Source organism: Calonectris borealis, chromosome 17, assembly GCF_964195595.1.
Source record: "Calonectris borealis chromosome 17, bCalBor7.hap1.2, whole genome shotgun sequence".
NCBI classification, from domain to species: domain Eukaryota; kingdom Metazoa; phylum Chordata; class Aves; order Procellariiformes; family Procellariidae; genus Calonectris; species Calonectris borealis.
Window position 1 is genome coordinate 2323342 of NC_134328.1, and position 21747 is coordinate 2345088.

Here is a 21747-nt window from a genome sequence, read left to right on the forward strand (position 1 = left end):
TCACATAAGATATATGGAGGCTGAAGTAAGCCAGGTTCTAAAGCAAAGGACTAGCGTAAAACAACCCTTGACTCCCAAAGGATATAAAACATCTGTTTATAAAGTAGTTTGTTGTCACCAAAAGGAACCCGAAGCATGATAAGCAGTTGACAGATACCATTAGTTCCATTCTCCATGTTGCACGTAAGAGACACTGGCTATACCACCTCAACACACAAAAATGTCCTGGTGCTTATGAGTACACAAGTGTGAGAGAAAGAGTAAATGAAATGTGTGAGAGAATGAGTGTGAGTGGGTAAAATTAATTTGAGACTTTAAAAGCAAATACCACATTCCCTTCCCGTAAAGTCTCACACTGAGTTTTGTTACACTACTTTCCTGTGACCTCATACACAACATGAATGATAATCAGTCTGACACCATATTGATATCCTACAATAGGGTCAAAAGATGGCTCTATTCTGTGTCATGAACAGATTTAAAATTATAGTAGCAAAGAATAGGGAACTGCAGACTAACAGCCTTAAACACCTTTCCTAAAAACACTCGGACAATTACATATGCAGCACTAACCCTCGGCACTGATTCCTTGTTTTTCCTAAATATCTACCACTTCAAAAGAGAATTGAACATGGGAAACTTCTGAATCCAAAGTTTCTAAGTTGGAAAAGCTGAAAAACATTTAACCTAACTATCAAAACGAAGAGATTGACCAAGGAAAGACAGAGTAACTCTGGAAATGTTGTGGTCAGACACCCAGTGATATTCACACTGTAACTTCTACCTCAATACCAGGGATCACCAGTGTTCCTTATGCAAACTGCGCAGATTAGAAAAACTGGTCCATCAACTTCAACCTGCAGAGAAAAATGCTTCCAACAACACTGCTTGCAATCCAAATTAAACTATGTCTTTAGGCCTCCCAAACCAAAGACTTACATCAACATTATAGAGAATTCATTCATTAGCATTTCTATGCACCAAGAAGCCTGCTTGTATAACCTGCATCTCAGCAGAAATATTTCATGTGACTTTTTTCTACATACATATAGTACTTGATACTGAATAAAAGAATTGGAAAAAAGACATGTAAAGAAACAGTACTGCAATATACAAAATTCAAAGAAAAAAGATCATGTAATTTGACAGTTTTTTCCCCCTTTCAGTAGTACATCAGTAATTCCCCAATCACAAGCTGTTCTTAGACTAAATCTGTGGCAGGCAGGACAAAAGGGACAAAACAGGCTTTGCCACCAACTCAGATAACTTGCCAATGAATTTCCTTCCTAACTAAAAGGATGTGAGCTTTTACTAACTTTTAAGAAATGCTCAAAGAAGGAAAAAAAGACAAAAGTGTACATGAACATCATGTGTTTTTTGCTTGATTCCAAAAAGCCTGGCAAGAAAAGCTACTGCAGAGCTGCACGAGATAATTAAAACCATTTGTGAAAACAAAGAGATAGTCTATTTTTATTTCAGCCATTTCCTTCTTATGGCACAATCCATTTCAAAGAGGACAACAATTCATATATGCAAACCACTAAGCTAAAACTGGTTCACTGCTGTAATCTTAGACATAGAGCAATAGTTAAAATGCTTGGTTCTTAAATACCACCGTTGGAAAACAAGATATATTAAACTTGGCATGCATGTTAACCCACAGTAGAGAGAATTAAACTGGTATTAGGAAGACAGAGGAGAAGACAGTGAAACTGGCATCGTGGTAATTACCACAAACAAATCAGATTTTTAAACTGCTGGATTTACTGGTATTAACTGGACATTAACTGGATTAACTCCTGCATTTTACAAACCACTGCTTTTAGAAATCCATTTTGGCCTTTTAAACTCTTTTTAAAAAATCTTTTGTAATAATACAGTTTCAACACAATACTGCATTGACTCAGAACTACGTTTCATCTTAATACTTCTGTGATGAGACTTCAGGAAAATTTTTCAGTGGTAGTACAGAGCCAGAACAATGTTACAATCTGTGGACTGGAAGGTAAGCTGTTACCTTGCTACTCACAAAGGAAGACAAGTTGCTTTTCATTCAAGAAACCAGATATTCAAGCCTATTCCTTTTATGGCTGAAAGTACCCAGGTGTTATCATGGGCTGACAACAGACTCACAAAGTAAAAGTTTGTTTGTAAGGGTTTGTGCTCTTTTATCCATTTCATGATGGGCAAAACTATTTTCCTAGGCCCCCTCTTCTGGAAGCTTACCCTATAAGTCAAGATTTTTAAATCACTGTTGGTTGCCTTTGCTTCATGGAGTAATAAATCCCTAAGGGTATGAATACAGAACATTTTAACTTAATTTATCGAAGACAACTAATCAAATTTAGCTCCAAACCTGTCTCCATGGTAGGTGGTTGTATTGGATTTACATGGCAAGGTTTTGGTAGCAGCGGGGCTGCAGGGGTGGCCACTGCGCCCATGTTGGACAGAGCCAGCTCCAAAACAGACCCACCACTGGCCAAAGCTGAGCGCATCAACGATGCCGGTAGCATCTCTGTGGTAACACATTTAAGAAAAGGTAAAAAACACTGCACAGCAGCTGTGTGAGAAAGGAGTGAGAAAACGTGAGAGAAACAACTATGCAAACACCAAGATGAGTGAAGGAGGAGAGGGGGGAGATGCTCCAGGCAACAGAGCAGAGACTTCCCTGCAGCTTGTGGAGAAGATCATGGTGCAGCAGGTTGCCCTCCTGCAGCCCCTGGAGACCATGCTAGAGCAGATATCCACCTGCAGCCTGTGGAGGAGGCTGGACACTCCACGCTGGAGCAGGCGGATGTGCCCTGAAGGAAGCTGCAGCCTGTGGAGCTCTCCTCACAGGAGCAGGCTCCTGGCAGGAGCCGCAGTCCATGGAGAGGAGCCTGTGTGGGAGCAGGTTTTCTGGCAGGACCTGTGGTCCATGGCAGACCCACGCTGGAGGATTCTGTTCCTGAAGGACTGCTCTCCATGGAAAGGGACCCATGCTGGAACAATTCTTGAAGAACTGCAGCCTGTGGGAGGGACCCACATTGGAGAAGTTTGTGAAGGACTGTATCCCATGGGAGGGAGCCACACTGGAGCATGGGAAAAGCGTGAGGAAGAAGGACTAGCAAATACAAAGTGTTATGAACTGACCACAACCTCCATTCCCTATTGCCCTGTGCTGCTTGGGGCGGGGAGGAGGTAGAAGAGTTGGGAATGAAGGAGTGAAGTTGAGCCTGGAAAAAAGGGAGAAGTGGGGGGAAGGTGGTTTTAGTTTTGTTTTTATTTCTTACTATCCTACTCTATTTTTAATTGGCAATAAATTAATCTTTCCCAAGTGAAGTCTGTTTTGCACATGATGGTAACTGGTGAGTGATCTCCACATCCTTATCTCAACTAATGAGCTTTTTCGATCTTATTTTCTCCCCCCTCCTGTTGAGGAGGGAGAGCGAGAGCACAGCTTCGTGAGCAGCCAGCCACGGTTAACCCATCATAGCGGTCTACTGTGACCATCATATTTCAGTTGCATCACATTTCTTTTAGGATAGTTTAAAGGAAGTTCAGGTTCCAACATACAAATTAAGCTCATGATCTGAAATCTACCAGCTGACAGTATTATGATTGGAGAGTTGCTGCCCTGAGAGGTTCCAGAACTGGAAGGTGATGGACTATACGGTGAACCAACTTCTCAGAATGAGCAATATTCTTCTTTCATAGGGAAATATCCTTTTAGCACCTCCAAATGCCAAAGTTCCTCTGACCTTACACAATTCCTGTTATTAGGATTGTTAAGACTGTTATTATAGATCTCTAACAAAAAGGCATCGAGTTCTAGCAATTAGAACTCTCACATCTTGTAGAAATTAATTACAGCTTTCCCTCTTAATTCTTCCACTTCCTTGCACTGTGAGCCATGTCTTATATGGAGCTTTGTGAAAATACAGGTTAAAAAAAAAATAATCTGTGCTGTAACTTCAGGGACATCCTTCCTCAGAGAAGGAAAGGAAAGGAAGGAAAGACAATTACAAAGACTGAAGCAATGTAATCGACAGACATATATTGACAGAGCCCTAACAGGCAAAAAGCCTTTTTATATTTCACTTTTAAAAAATAACATTGTTCTATTCCCAGGTTTCTAAAAAGAAAGTACCTAGAAAGTATAAACAACATTTTCCAGTGGTAATTTTGGAAAAGAATTTTCTCAAGGGACAAGCGGATAGCGTGGCCAGATAGTTACAGGCAGTCACTGTTAAACTGTGCACTAACAGTAAGCTGACCAAGTATCCAAAAGCATTAGTGCTTTCTTTGAATTGCAGCTGTTTCATAAACACAATATTCTACAGCATGCAGCCTTGGCTACAGTTTACCTAAGTAAGATTGTACCCTAACTGTAGGAATACATGCATTTGTTTTGTAATTCAGAGATTATATTTCTCAACACTACTCAAATTTTATCACAAAGGACAACTTTGAGCACAAAGAAATATTGAAGAGCAGAAGTCCAAGATAGTTACAAACACAGAGTTACCAAAAGCAGCAATATTTTTTGCTCTATCTGCCCTTCAGCTGGCGCTGAGGCTAAGAGGTTCCTACAAAGCAAAAATCCCAGTCTTGAGCATCTCAGTCAAATATTAATGTTGGTGTTAGCAACAGGTTATTTTGGACCTTGCCATGAAAGCAGGAAAAATAAATCTGCTGAAGAACTTTACCCAAAGTCTCTTCCTGCCTGTTGCTATCGGAAGGGGAAGGAAAGAATTCATCTGCAGGCCTCCACTTATCACTGCTTTAGCTATGTGACACAGTAGTGAGAAGAGATGGTCACACAAATCCACAAGCCATAAGCACCTTATTCATGCTATTCAATTATTTTTTAATTAGGGCAATGAAATAATCTTAATATCATCACCCAGAGCAAAAATATTAAGTCAAAATTCTAAGTTATTTTTTCCCCTTTAAGCAATTTTCTTACTTGTAATTTATTAACTGATGATTGCCTGGAAGAGATATTTCAAATCACCTCCCTTTTACCCATCTTTTTGCAGTTTTAACAGTTTTCCTGAAATGCAAGAAGTTAGTACAAATAGTCAGGAAAAACACAAATTAACATTTCCATATTTAAAACAAAGATATTCAAGGATTAAAAGTTATTTTACATAAAACACATGAACAAAACTTGAAAGATAAAAAATACACCATAAAAACCAAAATTTTGTCTGTTACGAAGTGCTAGAAAATTAAGGACACGGAGACAAAATACATAGAACAGTCACTGACTTTAAAGCTGTGGTACAAAGCCTTGTGAAAAATTTCACACAGTATAGGAAAAGTTTGCTTGGTTTTACTCTCAGATGTTTCTTAATGTAGTCTAAACAACTGTGAAGCAGCATTTATATATTATCTCTCAGAACCTTCCTATGTATATTTTTGTTCTTCCCTATGCTGTGCATTTAAAAAAAAACCTATCTAAAAACGATCTGAAAATAACATAAATGAAAATGTGTTACTGAAAGAGCATATGAGGAAACAAGGGTATCTTAAAATGAGAACACATTTCTATGAATTACTTTCTAATTTCCTCCCAAATGTGGGGGTTTTTTTATAGAACCTCACAATAATTTAGCCTGGAAAGGACCTCTGGAGGTCATCCTGTCCAAACCCTCCCAGAACAAGGCCAACTTCAAAGTTAGACTAAGCTGCACAGTCTCATCAAAATGTTCAGCACACTAAACTAGTAGCAAGATGCAAGTTGTAATAAAGGTATCTCAATAGATACTCAAGTTTCCAGATACAATAACAACAAAGTGAGCGGCTCTGTGGTTTTACACAAATGCATATCCTATTTTCCTAACACATAAATGTGCACAGATGCCTTACATTCCTAACATTTCAGGCCTTTCACATATCCCTGCCATACTTCTACTAAAAGGTATCAAGAGAAACAAAATGTATTTAACATGAAAGTTAAAATATGAAGTTACCTAAGGATGCATTCCTTAGCAACTTCATTCCTCTTGATATTTGCAATAATATGGAGAAAAAGAGCAAATACAGTGAAACAGGTGAACTCCAAAAACAACTGCCTCTTCTACCCTAAGCAGTCACCTTCCAACCAAGTTCAATTACAAGCCACCTTTCATTTCATAAAGAGATTTCTCACAGTCAAGATAATTTACTTCATTTAGGACTTTATGCAAACTGTGAATCAAACTGCTTTACTAAAACTGGTGTGCAGAACTAATAGTTCTAAAAAAAAAACCAAACAAAAAACCAAACCAAACCATTTTATACAAGATTTATTTTGTCACAACTTAATTCTTGGAAGTATAATAATTTTTCCAGTATATGTTTGTACATTAATTTCATACGGCTCTCAATTGAAAGATTGAGAAGAGCTTCTAAGCTAACTCCTTCTGAAGCATTCTCCATCTCACTATTTTCCAAAAAATAATTCTGGGTTTAGTGAATGTAATAGCTATTCCTTTAACACCTTAGGATGTACGTTTCCCTGCACCTTTTATCAATAAGAATCCATATAAATGCTTCCCTTTCTATCGATCTAGGTTTCTTTTTCATTTGTTTCTTTATTCTTCTTGAAGACTTTTACTGCTTCTTCATTTTCTATACTTGTTCATATTGTACACATTCAAGGAGAATAATTCCTTTCTAGAAGTTGTATTTAAAAATAGGCCTATTCCCTTTTAGCTTGTATTAGCTTATTGCGTTGTCTTATGGCTTCTAAGCTTCACTGAGGGAAATACTTGCCAAAACAGATTCCTGTTTTGTGACAGACCCATTTTTTACCTCCTGTACTCTAATCTTTCTAAAAACTCCTTGCACACACCTTTCAGAAATACGGTAGTCAACCTGTCTCCTTTTTGTTATGGCATCTTTTAGAATGGCAACAGCCTTTTTCCAATGATGACAGTCTTTGAACTCTCCCTGTACCTTCCTTAATCTGATTTGCTATGTCCACATCGGCAAGTAGTGCAATGTGATAGAAGTGGAGCTAGGAAGTAAGACAGGTCTGTAGACCCAATACCAACATTGTATACATTTCTGGAGTTTTATTTTGGAACAGCTCTACTCTGATCCCACAGCCCCACACCAGTCGGACTGCAGCTTCCAGTTTAGTTTCATCCAAAGGCAATTCAGCTTTCTCGATCCAATCTCATCTCACAAGCCAAATCAAAGTGCAGTCTGTGAGAACAACTGGGGATTCATCTCCAAAGTGCACTCCTTGTCCAAATTAAAACAATTAAAACACTAACCTGTTTCCCCTTCACCTATTCCTCTCTGGTATGCATTCTGGCCGTACGGAAATCCTCCACAGGTCTAAATTATGTCCACTGACTCAAGCTCATTCTTTTGCATTACTTCTGTTCTTTCTTTAATTCTGTGAATGTGGATATAAATATTTTCATGCATGAGTATATGCTTAGTCACTTTGTGTCAAGACTTTTACCTTTCACTCTGTTTTGGCAGTTTCAGAGGAGATTCTTTCACAGAACATTTTCCTTCATAAAAATATACAAAGGAAACCCCAAAGTTTCCCACTCTCCATCACTGGGATAGATCTGCTTTTTCCCTTCTTCTGCACAAAATCTAGGCTAGAAAATTGTTTCTGCCAAACTATGGGAAAGACATGACCACAGCAGTTAAAATTAAGTAAATAATAAGGACCTTTTTAGTCAAATAGATTAAGGCTGCATTTAAACCGTAAATCTATTTAACTTGAATGACTAATGCTGTAGGTAAAAAAAAAAGAAGCTCTGTCATAAAGCACAAAGTATTTGTGTCTTCAAATAGGGTAACAGATTGTGTTTCTCTGAGGCCTAAGCAATGAGTTGGACCACAGAACTACTTGTTTCATGTGGCAGGAAGACCAGTAACTGAGGACCGCTATCTGTGTAAATACAAATGTTTGTTTTCACAAGGAGGATACATTTCAAGAAGGATTAAGCATCTACAGAGATGCTGAAAAACTGGTTTCTTTTCCCATTCATTCTATGCGCTAGAGAAAAATAATTCATCAAAACTAAAATTTCTGATAAATCTCTGAAGTCATGTTTGCGCTCAGTGAAGCCCATACTGTGCCATGTGAAAGTGAAAAGGTCACTCAACTCCTTTGACTCTCCACATTCCCAGGTACTGAAAAAAGCAAATGTCACTTCTTTCTGCAAAGGAGCAAGAAGAATGATCCAAGAAACTACAGGCTGGTCAGTCTCATCTCAATCCCAGGGAAAGTCAGGGAGCAAATTCTTATAGGAGCTATTTCCAAACATACTACGGACAAGAAGGTGATTTGGATTAGTCAGCATGGATTTATGAAGGGGAAATCATATTTGACCAACCTGACAGCTTTCTATGACAAGATGACTTGGTACTTGAGAAGACAGCAGTGGATGCTGATTATCTTTGACACCGTCTCCTATAACATCCTCATAGACAAGATGATGAAGTATGGGCCAGACAGAGGACTGTGGGGTGGACTGAAAACCTGGCTGAACTGCGAGGCTCAAAGGATTCTGATCAGCGGTACACAGTCCAGTTAGCAGCCAGTCATTAGTGCTGTACCCCAGGGGTACATACTTGGTCAATAATGTTTAACTTCTTCATTTATGACCTGGACAATAGGACCAAGCTCACTCTCAGCAAATATGCTGATGAAACAAAAGTTCCACAAAGAGAAGTGCAAAGTTCTGCACCTGGGGAGGAATAAACCCATGCACCCATGCAGTAAAGGCTGGGGGACAGCTGGACAGAAAGCAACTTTGCAGAAAACACTGGTCCTGCTGAACACGAACTAGTAATGCTTCCTTGCAGCAAAAAAAGGGTCGCCAACATCCTGAGCTGCATTAGGAAAAGCATCACTAGCAGGATGAGGAAAGTGGTCCTTCCCCTCTACTCTGGTAGAGACCACATCTGGTATGCTAGTGTGTCTAGTCCTGGGCTCCCCAAATCAAGAGTGACACAGACATACTGGAGTGGCACCAGCAAAGGGCCATGGAGAGAAAGTGATTGGAACATGACATATGGGGAGAGGCTGAGAGAGCTAGAATTGTTAAGCCTGGAAAAGAAAATGCTCGGGAGGATCTTATCAGTCTGTATTAAATACCTGAAAGGGGTATAAAGGGTTAAAAAAGTTGAAGCCAGACTCTCCCCAGCAGTGCTCAGTGATGGGACAACAGGCAGTAGGCGCAAATCAAAATACAAGAAATTCCACTTAAAAACAAGGGATTTAGTTACTTATTTTACTGAGGTGCTTGAATAGTGGAGAAGCTTGCCAAGAGAGGTTAAGTCACCATCCTCAGAAATATTCCAAACCCGACTGAACACGTTACTGACCACTCTAACTGGCTTTGCTTTAAGCAGATGGGTTTGGACCACATGATGTCCAGAAGTCCCTTCTAACCTCAACTACGCTGCGATTCTTTGACTTCCCTAAAACAAACTCAATAACTCCTGTTGTACCTGTCCCGTTCTTCCTGCTTGTTCTCTTTAGGTCTCTGTCTTGTGGCAGATTCCTCCTCTAAAGAGACATCTATCAAGTCGGTTACATAGATTTTTTTTTTTCAAACTGAGGTTCCTTTTCAGTGCCCACTTATTGATTACAGCTTAAGTTTTACTAGTTTGAATAGAAAGGCACAGACTGCATAAGCCAGTATGCACCTTCTCCAGGTTCAGTAATCTTCATCTTGAGTGTCATCTGCTTTCATTTCTACAACTTTTCCCAAGTCCTACATTAAAATTCAATGCACAAGCCTACACTAAGTATTTTTTCTCACTTTTGAAAACTACTTCCATTTACTTTATTGCTGCTCTCTATTATAAAGAACAAAGCAACACAGCTTGAGTCAATATTCTACAAAACATCCAAGACTCTACATACCAAAGTGTTAGGTAGCTTCAATTAATGACAATCAGGTAACGTGAAATTGAAAAACACGTAAAAATCAAGGCCAAGTTCAACTGTCCCAACAGAAAGAATGCTATTGTACACTTCATATGCACACTGCTTTCCTGGCTTATTTTAATTTTCTTTTGCCCTGATAAGAAACCTCATAAAACATTCACATATCGCTGCCTTGGAACCTGTGGTATCCCTTAATTATTTATATAACGTCAGAGATGGGGCAGTCATTGAATATCATGGTTGATACTCTGTTTATTCAAAAAGACATTTTCTTTGCTATTGGCAAGTGTCCAACTGTTCATACCTTTAAGAATTTCCTTCATTTTAACTCATATGGTGATAACTTTCCAGAGCAAATCTGGACAGTTACCTGTATGTTGCTCCATATCTCTCCCACACATCTATAAAGCCTCTGTCCCAATCTCTGCAGTACTTTCAATCAAGCTAATTACTCTATTTTACATTAAAAATATTCCATGTGTGACAAATTTGGGCTGGAGTGTCACTTAAAGGATGTTGATCCCCTAACAGTTTCTAAAAACTCGTCCTAGGTATCTATACAAATTAATCCAAACCTCAGTGGGAAAGAATGGCAATGGAGTTTCACTTATACTAAACAAACAAAAACGATGCTGCCAAAAATCCCAATGATATATACAGGTAACTTGACCGTGGAGGCTTAATACAGCTGCATACCAAGCTGATAAATTCACATCAATGTGCTGTTCTACTATTTTAGCCTCATGGTTTTAACATATCCACTAACTTTTACTCATTTCACAGTTCCCAGTGCATACAGTTAGCTCCCCTATCTCATTATTACAGAAATACTCACATAGCATCACAGTTCGGATTACAGTTTTATGTTATTTTCCAATTAAAAAGGCGGAAATCATTAACCTTCATGAGCAAATTTCAGAAACTACAGAACTTATTTTGATGCGCATGGGAAGAGAGATAAAAGACTGATACTAGTAGATATGTTGGAGAACCACTTGAGCTTTAACTAATTTGCCTGGTTATTTCGTGATTTGGCACCAGAAGAAAACTAATGTTTTTGATTACAGCTATTTTAAAATGTATTTCAAAGGCATTGCTTTTAAAGTGTCAATAAGAAACAATCTCTAGATTATAAACTCTTGCAGTAAAACAAAATACAAGGCCACCACTTTCTGTTTCACCATCCACCTTGCAGCTTTTAAACAAGTCACTTTAGAAGCAGTTATATATTCAGTTATTAACAGAGGACAGCATCTACAGAGGATTTCATAATCTCCAGCCATTAGTTTTTCTTCTTGTTTACAGCTCAATGCTTGCTTCAGCATATTTCCTCATTCCATTCTTAGCACTACATTTCATAGAATCATAGAATAGTTTGGGTTGGAAGGGACCTTTCAAGGTCATCTAGTCCAACCCCCCTGCTATGGGCAGGGTCATCTTCAACTAGATCAGGTTGCTCAGAGCCCCGTCCAACCTGACCTTGAATGATCCCAGGGATGGGGCATCTACCACCTCTCTGGGCAACCTGTGCCAGGGTTTCACCACCCGCATCGGAAAAAATCTCTTCCTTATATCTAGTCTAAATCTACCCTCTTTTAGTTTAAAACCATTCCCCCTTGTCCTGTTGCAACAGGCCCTGCTAAAAAGTCTGTCCCCATCTTTCTTCTAAGTCCCCTTTAAGCACTGAAAGGCTGCAATAAGGTCTCACCGGAGCCTTCTCCAGGCTGAACAACCCCAACTCTCTCAGCCATTCTTCATAGGAGGGGCGTTCCATCCCCCTGATCATTTTCGTGGCCTCCTCTGGACCCACTCCAACAGGTCCACATCTTTCTTGTGCTGAGGACCCCAGAGCTGGACGCAGCACTGCGGGGGGGGGGGGAGTGTCTCACCAGAGCAGAGCAGAGTAGAGGGGCAGAATCCCCTCCCTCGACCTGCTGGCCACGCTGCTTTGGATGCAGCCCAGGATACGGTTGGCCTTCTGGGCTGCGAGTGCACATTGCCGGCTCATGTCCAGCTTTTCATCCACCAGTACCCCCAAGTCCTTCTCACAGGGCTGCTCTCAATCCCTTCATCCCCCAGCCTGTGTTGATACCAGGGGTTGCCCCGACCCAGGTGCAGGACCTTGCACTTGGCCTTGTTGAACCTCATGAGGGTCACATGGGCCCACTTCTCAAGCTTGTCCAGGTCCCTCTGGATGGCATCCCATCCCTCAGGTGTGTTGACCGCACCACTCAGCTTGGTGTCATCTGCAAACTTGTTGAAGGGTGCACTCGATCCCACTGTCTACGTCGCTGATGAAGATATTAAATGGTACTGGTCCCAGTACAGACCCCTGCGGGACACCACTTGTCACTGATCTCCATCTGGACACTGAGCTGTTGACCACTACCCTCTGGATGCGACCATCCAACCAATTCCTCACCCACCAGACAGTCCACCCATCAAATCCATATCTCTCCAGTTTAGAGAGAAGGATGTTGTGGGGGATTGCGTCAAAGGCCTTACAGAGGTCCAGACAGACGACAACTGTAGCTCTTCCCATGTCCACTGATGTACCAATGAACCATTAGCGACGGTTCATATATACCCTTATTCAAATAAACCTACATAAAGTTTTTAACTCTGCGGGGAATGGGAAAAAAACAGAAAGCTTGACCATTAAATTACACTATTACCTGTATTCATTACTAAGAATGACAACTTCACCCACTATTACAGTTGTTTTAAAGAATGTTTTTAGAAGTAGCCTTTTGAAAGGCTGTTGTTTACTAGCAGTCTATAAACCCAGAACCAAAACCAGATCCTGTCACCTGGAAGACTCAAATCTAGCAGATACATTTTTCAAAAGCATAATAAAGCTGGTATCTACATTAACCTAAACAGGATTGTTCAGTGTGTTCTGTACAGAACTGTACAGCGTATAACGCACCTTGTTTTAAGAGTGTTCAATAGCACTGATGAAGGTTCACACATGTACAAAGGTACCTCCCTCTGGGGGTACAACAATGAAGAGAGCCCCAGATACACCTGTTTCTTTGCTCCCAAGAACACAGATAAAAAGGGCCATGGAGGTATCAATAGAAAGATACTGGCAAATGATATCGCCTGAGAAAATACATCTTGCTAAACGGATTGTCACTACAGGTACCTGAGCAATAAACCAAATCAAAACATACTGCACAGATCTGCAATTCAACCTGGCAAGACTCATCAAAGAAATGATGAATCACTCTCTACTACCAGTGACAACCACAAATCTGAAATTTGCTGATTTGTAATCTCTTGAAAAAAAAAGTTCTTTGTCACTTGCTGCTTGTGCTTGCCTTAGCAAATTAGATGGTATAAGATACAGTTCCTCTTGATTGACTCAGCTGTAAGAACAAGAATTACTGTAGCCAGTGCACTGAAATTCTTACAGTTAACTAGTTACCAAGGTATATACATACATTGCCCCATAAGAAAAATAAGCTGCTTCTCTGAATACTCTTAAGCATTACAAACAATCAAAGAAACTAGAACTGGAAATCTAGCATTTGGAACAAAATGAAATAATACTCCTGTGTGCAAAATTCAATGCCAGCCAGAAATAAAGGTTGCATCTTTCCAACCTAAATTACACATTAGTAAAGCAAAGCACACAAATGCAAAAGATATAATAGAAATGAGAATTTCGGGGGGGGGGAGGAATTGAGATTATTTAAGTAAACACTGAGGTATCTGAAAGTCTACTATGAGTCACTGTCTTTTTTACAACTGCAAACTGCTGCAAGCAAAATCTTGAGTTCTAGAGGAATCATCTTCATGTTTTCTAATTGCAACAGAAGTCCATCACCTGTTTCCTAGGAATCTTTCATGAGTGACCAGACGGCAACATGAAAGCATAGCAGGAGTGGACAACACAACCATCCCAACCCTGGAAAGTGCAACTGTTTGCTACATTCCAGCTCATGCCTCTCTGAAAAATAAAACAGAAACTATAGGAAAAAGATGGCTTAGAACTGCAGCACTATTTCAATATTCTCAGCACTTCCATTTGATTTGGTTTTTATGGCACTGCCCTAAAAACACTTTTGTCCTTGTATCAGAAGATAAAGTAGACTTCTCTTCTGAAATCTGGGGTTACCCAAGACTTCCAACTGTAGTAATAAATAAAATCCTTGAATGAAAGTTTCAGTCTTTATGTCCTAGATCTTCTGTATGAGGAACTGACAACTGCACATTTAAAAAAAGAACAGGATTATCTGCTAACAACAAACATTAATTGCATCCTTCAATTTCAAGGGAATCGCCATACTGCAGGGATACAACTTAAAGCCGACAGGTCTGTAAAGAAGCTTAGAACTGTCTCCTGAACTAAAACTTGACAGTGAGCCAGAGGTAACTGTAGAATAAGAGTGACGACAATACACTTGCTGCAGCTATCAGGAGAGCGCAGATGGTGAGTTCTACTCTGGCAGCTTGATACTGCCCTTCCCCTTTAAGCTCCTCCCAGTCACACAGTCCTTCCCTATCTCTGTGCCAATTCTAGTGCTAAATTGACACTCACTGACCTGTTTAAATTCAGTAAATCTTCAGGGGGAAAAAAAGCCTAGGGCCCCTAATAACTGCAAAACCATTTTTTTTTTTTATAAAATAGGCATACTTCACATGCCCTGGCAAAGTATTCTATACAAGGAGTGTAACTCAGTGCGAACACACTTGCTACACCATACATACACCCCTTCACGGCTTACCCGTCCATGCATTATGTGGCAAACCAAAAAGGTACTCCAAACGCTGGAGTAAAAGTATAAGCCCATAGGGTTATAATGCTATGTAATGACCTCTTTAATCAGCAAAGCATTCTTCCAGATACAAACCCTGAGTCTAGGTCATCTGAGGAGTTCTGACAATTGTTCTTCTAAATTTTGTTCAGACACTTTTTTTATTTAGTTTGTAATTTGTTAAGAACCATACTGTGTTTGATTAGAAGTCATGAAGGCAGAAATACAAAATGCAAAGTACAGAGTTTACGATTTTAAAAATAGGAAGTGAAATTCCAAAAAGCAAAGAAGTCCCAGCAGTGGCACAAGCCGTCTCTCATAATAGATTCTATCCCTATCACAACTGCCTACAAAGTCCCTCCCCTCTCAACTCCTACATCGTCCACCCTTACCTGTGAATTTCATTTTTTGGTATCTTCTACACTCAAATGTACAGTTCACTGGGAACCTTCAAAGTGAACACACATCAGTCTGAAAGCATTTTCACCTCTAATATCACCATCAGGACAGTATTATTTTGTTCAGACATTCACATCCCAGATGAAAGCAAGACTTTTCTTAAATGTTATCTTCTGCTTTAGTAACTCAAATTGTCACTAATGCCATAAAAGTCTTGTAGTTCTGAGGGCCGGATGAGGGGTGGAAAGGAAGGGGAAGGAAAAAAGTAATGATATGCCACACCTCACAGGACTATGTTTAAAACCTTTAAAACACTGAGAATACCTAAATAAACCACCAGCAATGTCAACAGGTTTCCACACAGAGCAAATTCACTTGCCCAAATTACATTTCAGAACAGGGGTTAAATACACTGATTCAATGGGTGCACAAAAAGAAGAACAATGAGAACATCGTTGCCTTGTGATAGTTCATTCATTGACCTGAACTAGATTTGATTCAGGCAAATGTTTAACAAATGTAGCATTGCTCTGGAAATTGGTCATTCTAATATACAGCACATGCCGCATTTGCAAAAGACAAAAAAGATATTCTAATATCTTACTGGGAAACTCAATTTACCAAGCACAAAATGGAGTATGCCAATTATCTGCAGAAGTACTGCCCATTGATCATAAGCTTTCCTCTGTATCTTTAGGTGATGAACACTTAAATGGAATTAGGAATGTTACATATGGCCAATATTTACTAAACAACACAATGTAAAAAAAAATTTGAAAACACAGGTGACAGCTATTTAGTTTGGATAGCTATAGAAACTTTTTTAATGTACAGTGAGGTGGTCAGAGTGTTTTCCTAAACCTTCATCATCTCCCTCCTCTTTCCTGTTATCATTACACACATTATTCCCCTTCAAATAGCTGGAATAAGAAGCTGCTTTGAAGACTGCATCATTGATGACAACACATGCGCTGGATGAATCGCATACATATAAGAACAGAAGCAGCCTTGCTATCCTTATACAAAAACCAAGCTGGTGTCATACTGTAACTTTTTAATCTTCTAAGCTCCTGTATTTTCTTTTTTCTCACTTCCTTTATAGAGTGAAATGCCCTTCAAGATCACCCCAGGAGGTCTTAACTTGAATAGATAGGAAAGGTGTCAACTTCAGGTAAAATCTAGTGAAAATATGCAGCTCATCACTTTCACAAAAGTTAGCAAGCCTGGTTAAAGATTAGACCAAACACATTATCGCCTTATGAACACTTTTATATATTAATCACATTTTTTATCTAGCCTCTGAAATGATATATTTACAGTGGTAAGAAATACACACATACATATACACACAAGGCACACACACACACCTGTAGAGGCAAGCCCTATGAAGAGAAATTAATCAGAGTGATCCAAAGGTCAATTAATTCAGGGTCTGACAAGCCAAAGTAAAAAAACTTTAAAGCTGAGGAATCCTTATAAAGAATGAACTCACTCCATCTAGCTGCTTTGCAAATAAATCAAGGGAAGAGCAGCTGATGGCACTGGCAGAGAAAAAATTAAGGTGTCAGAAAAGTACAAATGCAGTATTTGGAGCAACAGGTCTAAATCCGTTCAAATGTTTATGAAACCAGCAGTGAAGAAATAAAAATTTGGATATCTGACCACTCTAACTGTCAAGCAAGAGTAACGATTATTAATATATAATTAAAAGACAGCTAGCACTGGGGATAGGAACAGGCACTAGGGAAGGATACTGACCAAAAGTATGATAAAAATTAACACAATCCACTCTTCTATGTCTCAGTACATACTCTTCAACTTGCTCAGCATCTAGTCTTCCTTAGCTTTTTTCAATGTACTGGACGAGGCAAAGCGAAAAGGGGAAGTAACCACTTACAAATGACTTGCACATGCAAAAGTTCCATCACAATCATGTGAAACTGAAGGAATCAAAGAGCTCATTTTATTTTTAAGTAAATGAACATGCTCCCAGTCACAAATTTTATATTCTTGATGGACATTTCACTGCAAATGGCTATCCATTCGATGAATTAATGAATAAATCAGAAACAGATTATAGGCCTATCTTTACTACGTCTTTTTCTATTCAAGATTGCTTTAAACCTTAACTGATCTTTCTTTTCCTTAGTATTACATTTTAAAAAGATTACCAGGTATCTAGCTAATACTAAGACAGAAGACGTGTGTCTAAAGGCTATCCTTGACAAAAAGCTAGACCTCTACAGAACAGAAAACAGAGCGCATAAAGATTTTATAGACGCTGATATTAACACCCTCTTCTTGAAGGCTCCAGCTTCCATATCATGACCTACCCAACCCAAAACCCGAGAGCCGCACATTTCAGGTAAAAGATAAGTCACTTAACTTTCACTTCTTAATTAGAAACAGGGTTCCACACAATAAAACTTTAACAATCCACCTGAAGAGAATAGGCCTTTTCTTGCTCAACAACAATACCACTTGAGTCTAAGCTCTGAACTTCAAAATCAATGATCTAAATGCAAACGTGTAAGTAGTTCTGTTCATGACTGAAACAATAGGCCTCTCCTACCACCAGTTTAGAATAGCTCAGGCAGGTGGGTGGAAGGCAGGCATTATCAGTTTCTAAATGGGAGGACTGTAATAAAACTTTTTTAAAAAAAGAACAGCATATTAACATAGTGCCAAGTTTTAAAAAAATGATTTGAATAACCAGCATAACAAGATCTAGTATCATGTTTCCTCAGAGGGGGGAAAAAAAATCTGCCCTTGATGTTTTACCAGGAAGTTTGTTCTATGCCCCAGTATAGTAAAAGTAGAAATTCCAGGCATAACTTAAGAGCTGGTCATATGAAACAGGGCCTTGGTTTCTTTTCCCAGTTTACAATACTTTCATATCTATTAAGTGTAATTTGCAATTCTCTTATAGAAAAAGATCAATCCTTCAACTGCAGCAACTCTGCACTACAATAAGCAAAACCTGAATGCCAGTCACTTACAGAAAATGCTCAAGTCCTTATTGCTTTATTCTTCAGATGAGAGGGATGGAGAAGAAAAACTACATTTCCCTCTCCAAACTGTGGACACAGAATTAGCTCAGACAACAGTCAAAGAAAGCCCAAGAAGGATTGCCTAAAACCTTTAAAAATACTCAATTTATGAGACAGTAAAAAGTAAATATGTAGAAAAACAGAATACTCCCAAGCTAGACTATAATCATGGCTTGTCTACTTCCTCTTTTGAGGCGAGCACACACTTCAAAGTGCTTCTATAGTTGGGCAAAGTACGGTTACAGTAAGCATCTGAGGCAAATACTCTCCTCTAGGTTATGCACACGTATTCGTTTTCCTTAGGTGAAAGGGCACAAAGTAGTTCCTTCAATTACATAAAGTACAGCAGACTGACAAAAATTAGAACATTACATGAACATAACTGGATAGCCAAACAGAAAGGCTTAAAAATAAACAGCATCAGTGATAGCACTCCCAGAAGCTTCACCATTACCATTTGCAAGGGGTTTTTCCTTCTAGTGTAACCCCACAGACTCTTTTCCTTGCTTTTAAGCAGAAATCAAATTTGTTTTGCTGCAACATGAAAACCACTTCACTATGGTTGAATATGTTTACCACTTCGTTTAAACAGCTTAAATTTACGAAAGATGTTTGTTTAGATGCTATCATTGACTGATATTAACTGATAATGCTGTTGAGAAGCGACTTATCTATTGCATATACTGTAAAATAGAAGAAAATTAATTTATTTCGTAACTCTCAGATATTGAAACATATTTTTCAAGCAGTCGTAAGGCAAGCTTTCTTAGAAACAATGATTAATTTAAACTCTACAAGAGAAACATCATGCTACTTTACTATCTGTCTTCCTATTAGCTTATTTATTCTGTAGTTAACTCCCCCAAACCATTTTGAAACTTAGAAACAAGGAAACAAGACAACTTCATATTTCACCACAGAAGGAACAGAACTTTAAGAAGGGAGAGAAAATTGAGGGAAGAAAATGAGGTGATGCTGCTTAACTAATAAATTCCTATAAATAATCTTCTCTCAATCTCTCTTAAGACCCAAAATAACTGTTTAATCTGTAAGAAGCTTTCAAAGTTAGCACTCAGAAGTCTCAGTTATTTTCCACTGCAACATCATCTTTCACATGTGCTGTATCAGTTCTTTGTTTTAAAGACAAGAAAATTCACTTTGGATCAGAATGCTACATATTATTCTGATGATCACTTGGAGGTGAATGCATTCAGTGTAGTGATTAAAACTGTCAGCCAAACCACAACTAAGAATGCACACTAGACCAAGTCCAGATTTAAACGGCTGTAGCAAAGAGCAATGTAACTGTAATTAAATTAGAACTGCTTTGGACTTTTGCTGTAAGAAGAGAGAAAATAATTTAAATTTGTTTTTTCAAATAAAATTTTTTTAAAGCATTAAAATCCTCAGAACCAAAGACAGCTTGCAGTTCATATTTCATTCTTAAACATCCATGCCTTTTTTCAGGTAAATGCAAGCAAGCAATAACTGGATCTACTGTCATTCTCTCGACACGGACTGTCTTCTAATAATATCAGCACATATCAGTCTGGATTTCTCTCCTTTTCTCTTTGAAAAGGATGAGTGGCAGGGTAGCAGAGACCAAACAAAACAATGAGAAACTCCCTAAAATAAGCAATAATATATTGGGAAAAGATGGTCTAAAATACCCTGGTTTCTGATTTCTTCAATTCTAACTAAGCTATAAAGATAAGTTTTGCTGAGGATATTTTCTGAAGCTTCAAGGGTGAAGGATGCCACACAAATGACAACAGATAGTCCAAATGCTACACCCGCCTTTCTCTCTGCATCACGCACAGATCTGAAGTTCTTTTGTCAATTTAACATCACAAATTACAGCTATTAAAACAAGCTGAATTCTTGGATATCAGAGCCAATTAAAGCCATCCTCAAACACCCTCTTCTGCTTTTATCTGGATACTATTGCCACACAAGGTCAAAGACACCCTATTTGGAAGCGGTAGTGTTAACAGCTAGAACTTGTCCGTGTTTCCAAAATAAAGCGGTGGCACCAGCGTTGCCATTCTGCTGTGTTTACAAGAGGGAACACAGTTCAGTATAAACCTCCAGCTATAGTCATGCTTTATCGCTGGAAACATTACTTCAAGGCACGGCTGTACCCTGACAAGACAAAGGCAGCGAACCCTCGTAAAGCGGCTGCAGCAGCAGCAGCCTAATCTGGAAGGAGACCCCAGGACCGAGGGGACGCGCTCCTCAGAAGGGGCTAAATACAAAGGTTGGGAAGAGGGCTGTGCTACGGAACGACTGCCGGAAAGCAAAGCCTCTGACGGGAGCGAATCCCCAAGGCCCTAAGAGGGCGAAGGTTTAGAGGCTGATCTCAGCAACAAGGAGCCTGGAAAGGATGGCAGGGTCCGACCGGGGAGGGGAAGCAAATACTGCTGGGGACAACTGGGGCAAGCGATGCAGAGCTGGGGGAAACAGGCACCCCAGCCCGGGGCCCGGGCAGGTGCTCCCAGCAGCCGGAGCGGAGAAAGGGCTCCGCAGCGCAGGCCGGCAGCGCCGGAGAAGGAGCGGCGGGGCCAGGCAGCCCTCGCAGGGGAGCGCCGGGGTCCCGGGACCGCCGCCCCGTCTCCTGGGGAAGTAACGATGCTGCCGTCCCAGGCCGGCCCCCGGCCCAAGAGCTGCGCCCGCCGGGGCCCGGGGAGGCAGCGCGGCGGGGAGGGCCTCCCTCAGCAAGGCCCTCCCGGGGGCGAGAAGCCCCTCTAAAGGCGGGCCTACGCCCGCCGGGGTCCCCCGCGCCCCCCTGCCTCCGCCGCCGCGCCACGGCCGCCCGGAGCCGAGGAGAGCGGCAGGGCCACCATGCCGCACCCCGCGGCCTCGCAGGGTCCCGTCCCCACCGCTGCCGCCGCCCCCACCTCCTCCTTTCCGCCCTGCCCGCAGCGCGGACCCCCGCTCCCCTCACCGGGCACGGCGGCGTAGCAGCTCCTCCGTCCCTCGGCCAAGATGGCAGCCGTTCCGAGCACAACCTGAGGCAGCGACTTTACAAAGTCGGGCGGGATGTGCGCATGCGCCGAGTCGCTCAGCGGCCATGGGCGCGCAGTGACTACAAGCCCCGGCGTGCTCCGGACGCTGCGCATGCTCACAGCGGCCGGAGGAGCCGCCGGGCAGTGAGGGGCGGGGCGGGGCGGGGCGGGGCGGGGCGGGGCGGGGCGGGGCGGGGCGGGGCGGGGCGGGGCGGGGCGGGGCGGGGCGGGGCGGGGCGGGGCGCGGTGAGTCGGCCGGGCTGAGGGGCAGCGCCGCCGGCGCGGCCGTGGCTGCGGCCTGGGTGCCTGGGCCTCAGCGCTGAGCTCACGGGAACGCTTCCCAACAGCGCTCGGTTCCCGGGCCGCAGCTGGGGCTTGGCCGTGCGCTGGTGAGGCTGCCCGGAGCAGCAGGGAGGCGTTTGGGCCCGGTCATCCCCTCACCTCCCACAGCAACCGGCTGGGCCAGGTCCCTAGAAAGGGTTATGTATGTGTATGCACACACACACAGAGTATATATATGTATGTGTGTGTATGTATATGTATACGCACACTAAAGTAAAAATCATTGATCGTCAAAGCAACCCTGCAGGCTAGGCTAATGCTCTCCGACGTTACAAGAATACCTTAGCGAACCCATG

General features: G+C 41.1%; 1 protein-coding gene across 10 annotated transcripts in view; it reads right to left on the reverse strand.

Moving 5' to 3' along the window:
* The window catches only part of ITCH (itchy E3 ubiquitin protein ligase), a 71080-nt gene extending 49842 nt beyond the window's left edge, over positions 1 to 21238 (reverse strand). For 6 of the 10 annotated variants that reach the window (XR_012676235.1, XM_075166264.1, XM_075166266.1 and 3 more), the window contains exon 1: positions 21049 to 21238. Coding sequence is in view for 6 of the 10 variants with exons in the window: in XM_075166264.1 (XP_075022365.1) it covers positions 21049 to 21223 (175 nt within the window). In the remaining 4 variants the exon portion in view is untranslated. Of the gene's footprint in view, positions 1 to 784; positions 858 to 7247; positions 7373 to 21048 lie in introns of all 10 variants that reach the window. The other 4 variants (XM_075166269.1, XM_075166270.1, XM_075166271.1 and 1 more) reach the window with 4 other exon arrangements.
* Positions 21239 to 21747: the final 509 nt, after the last annotated feature.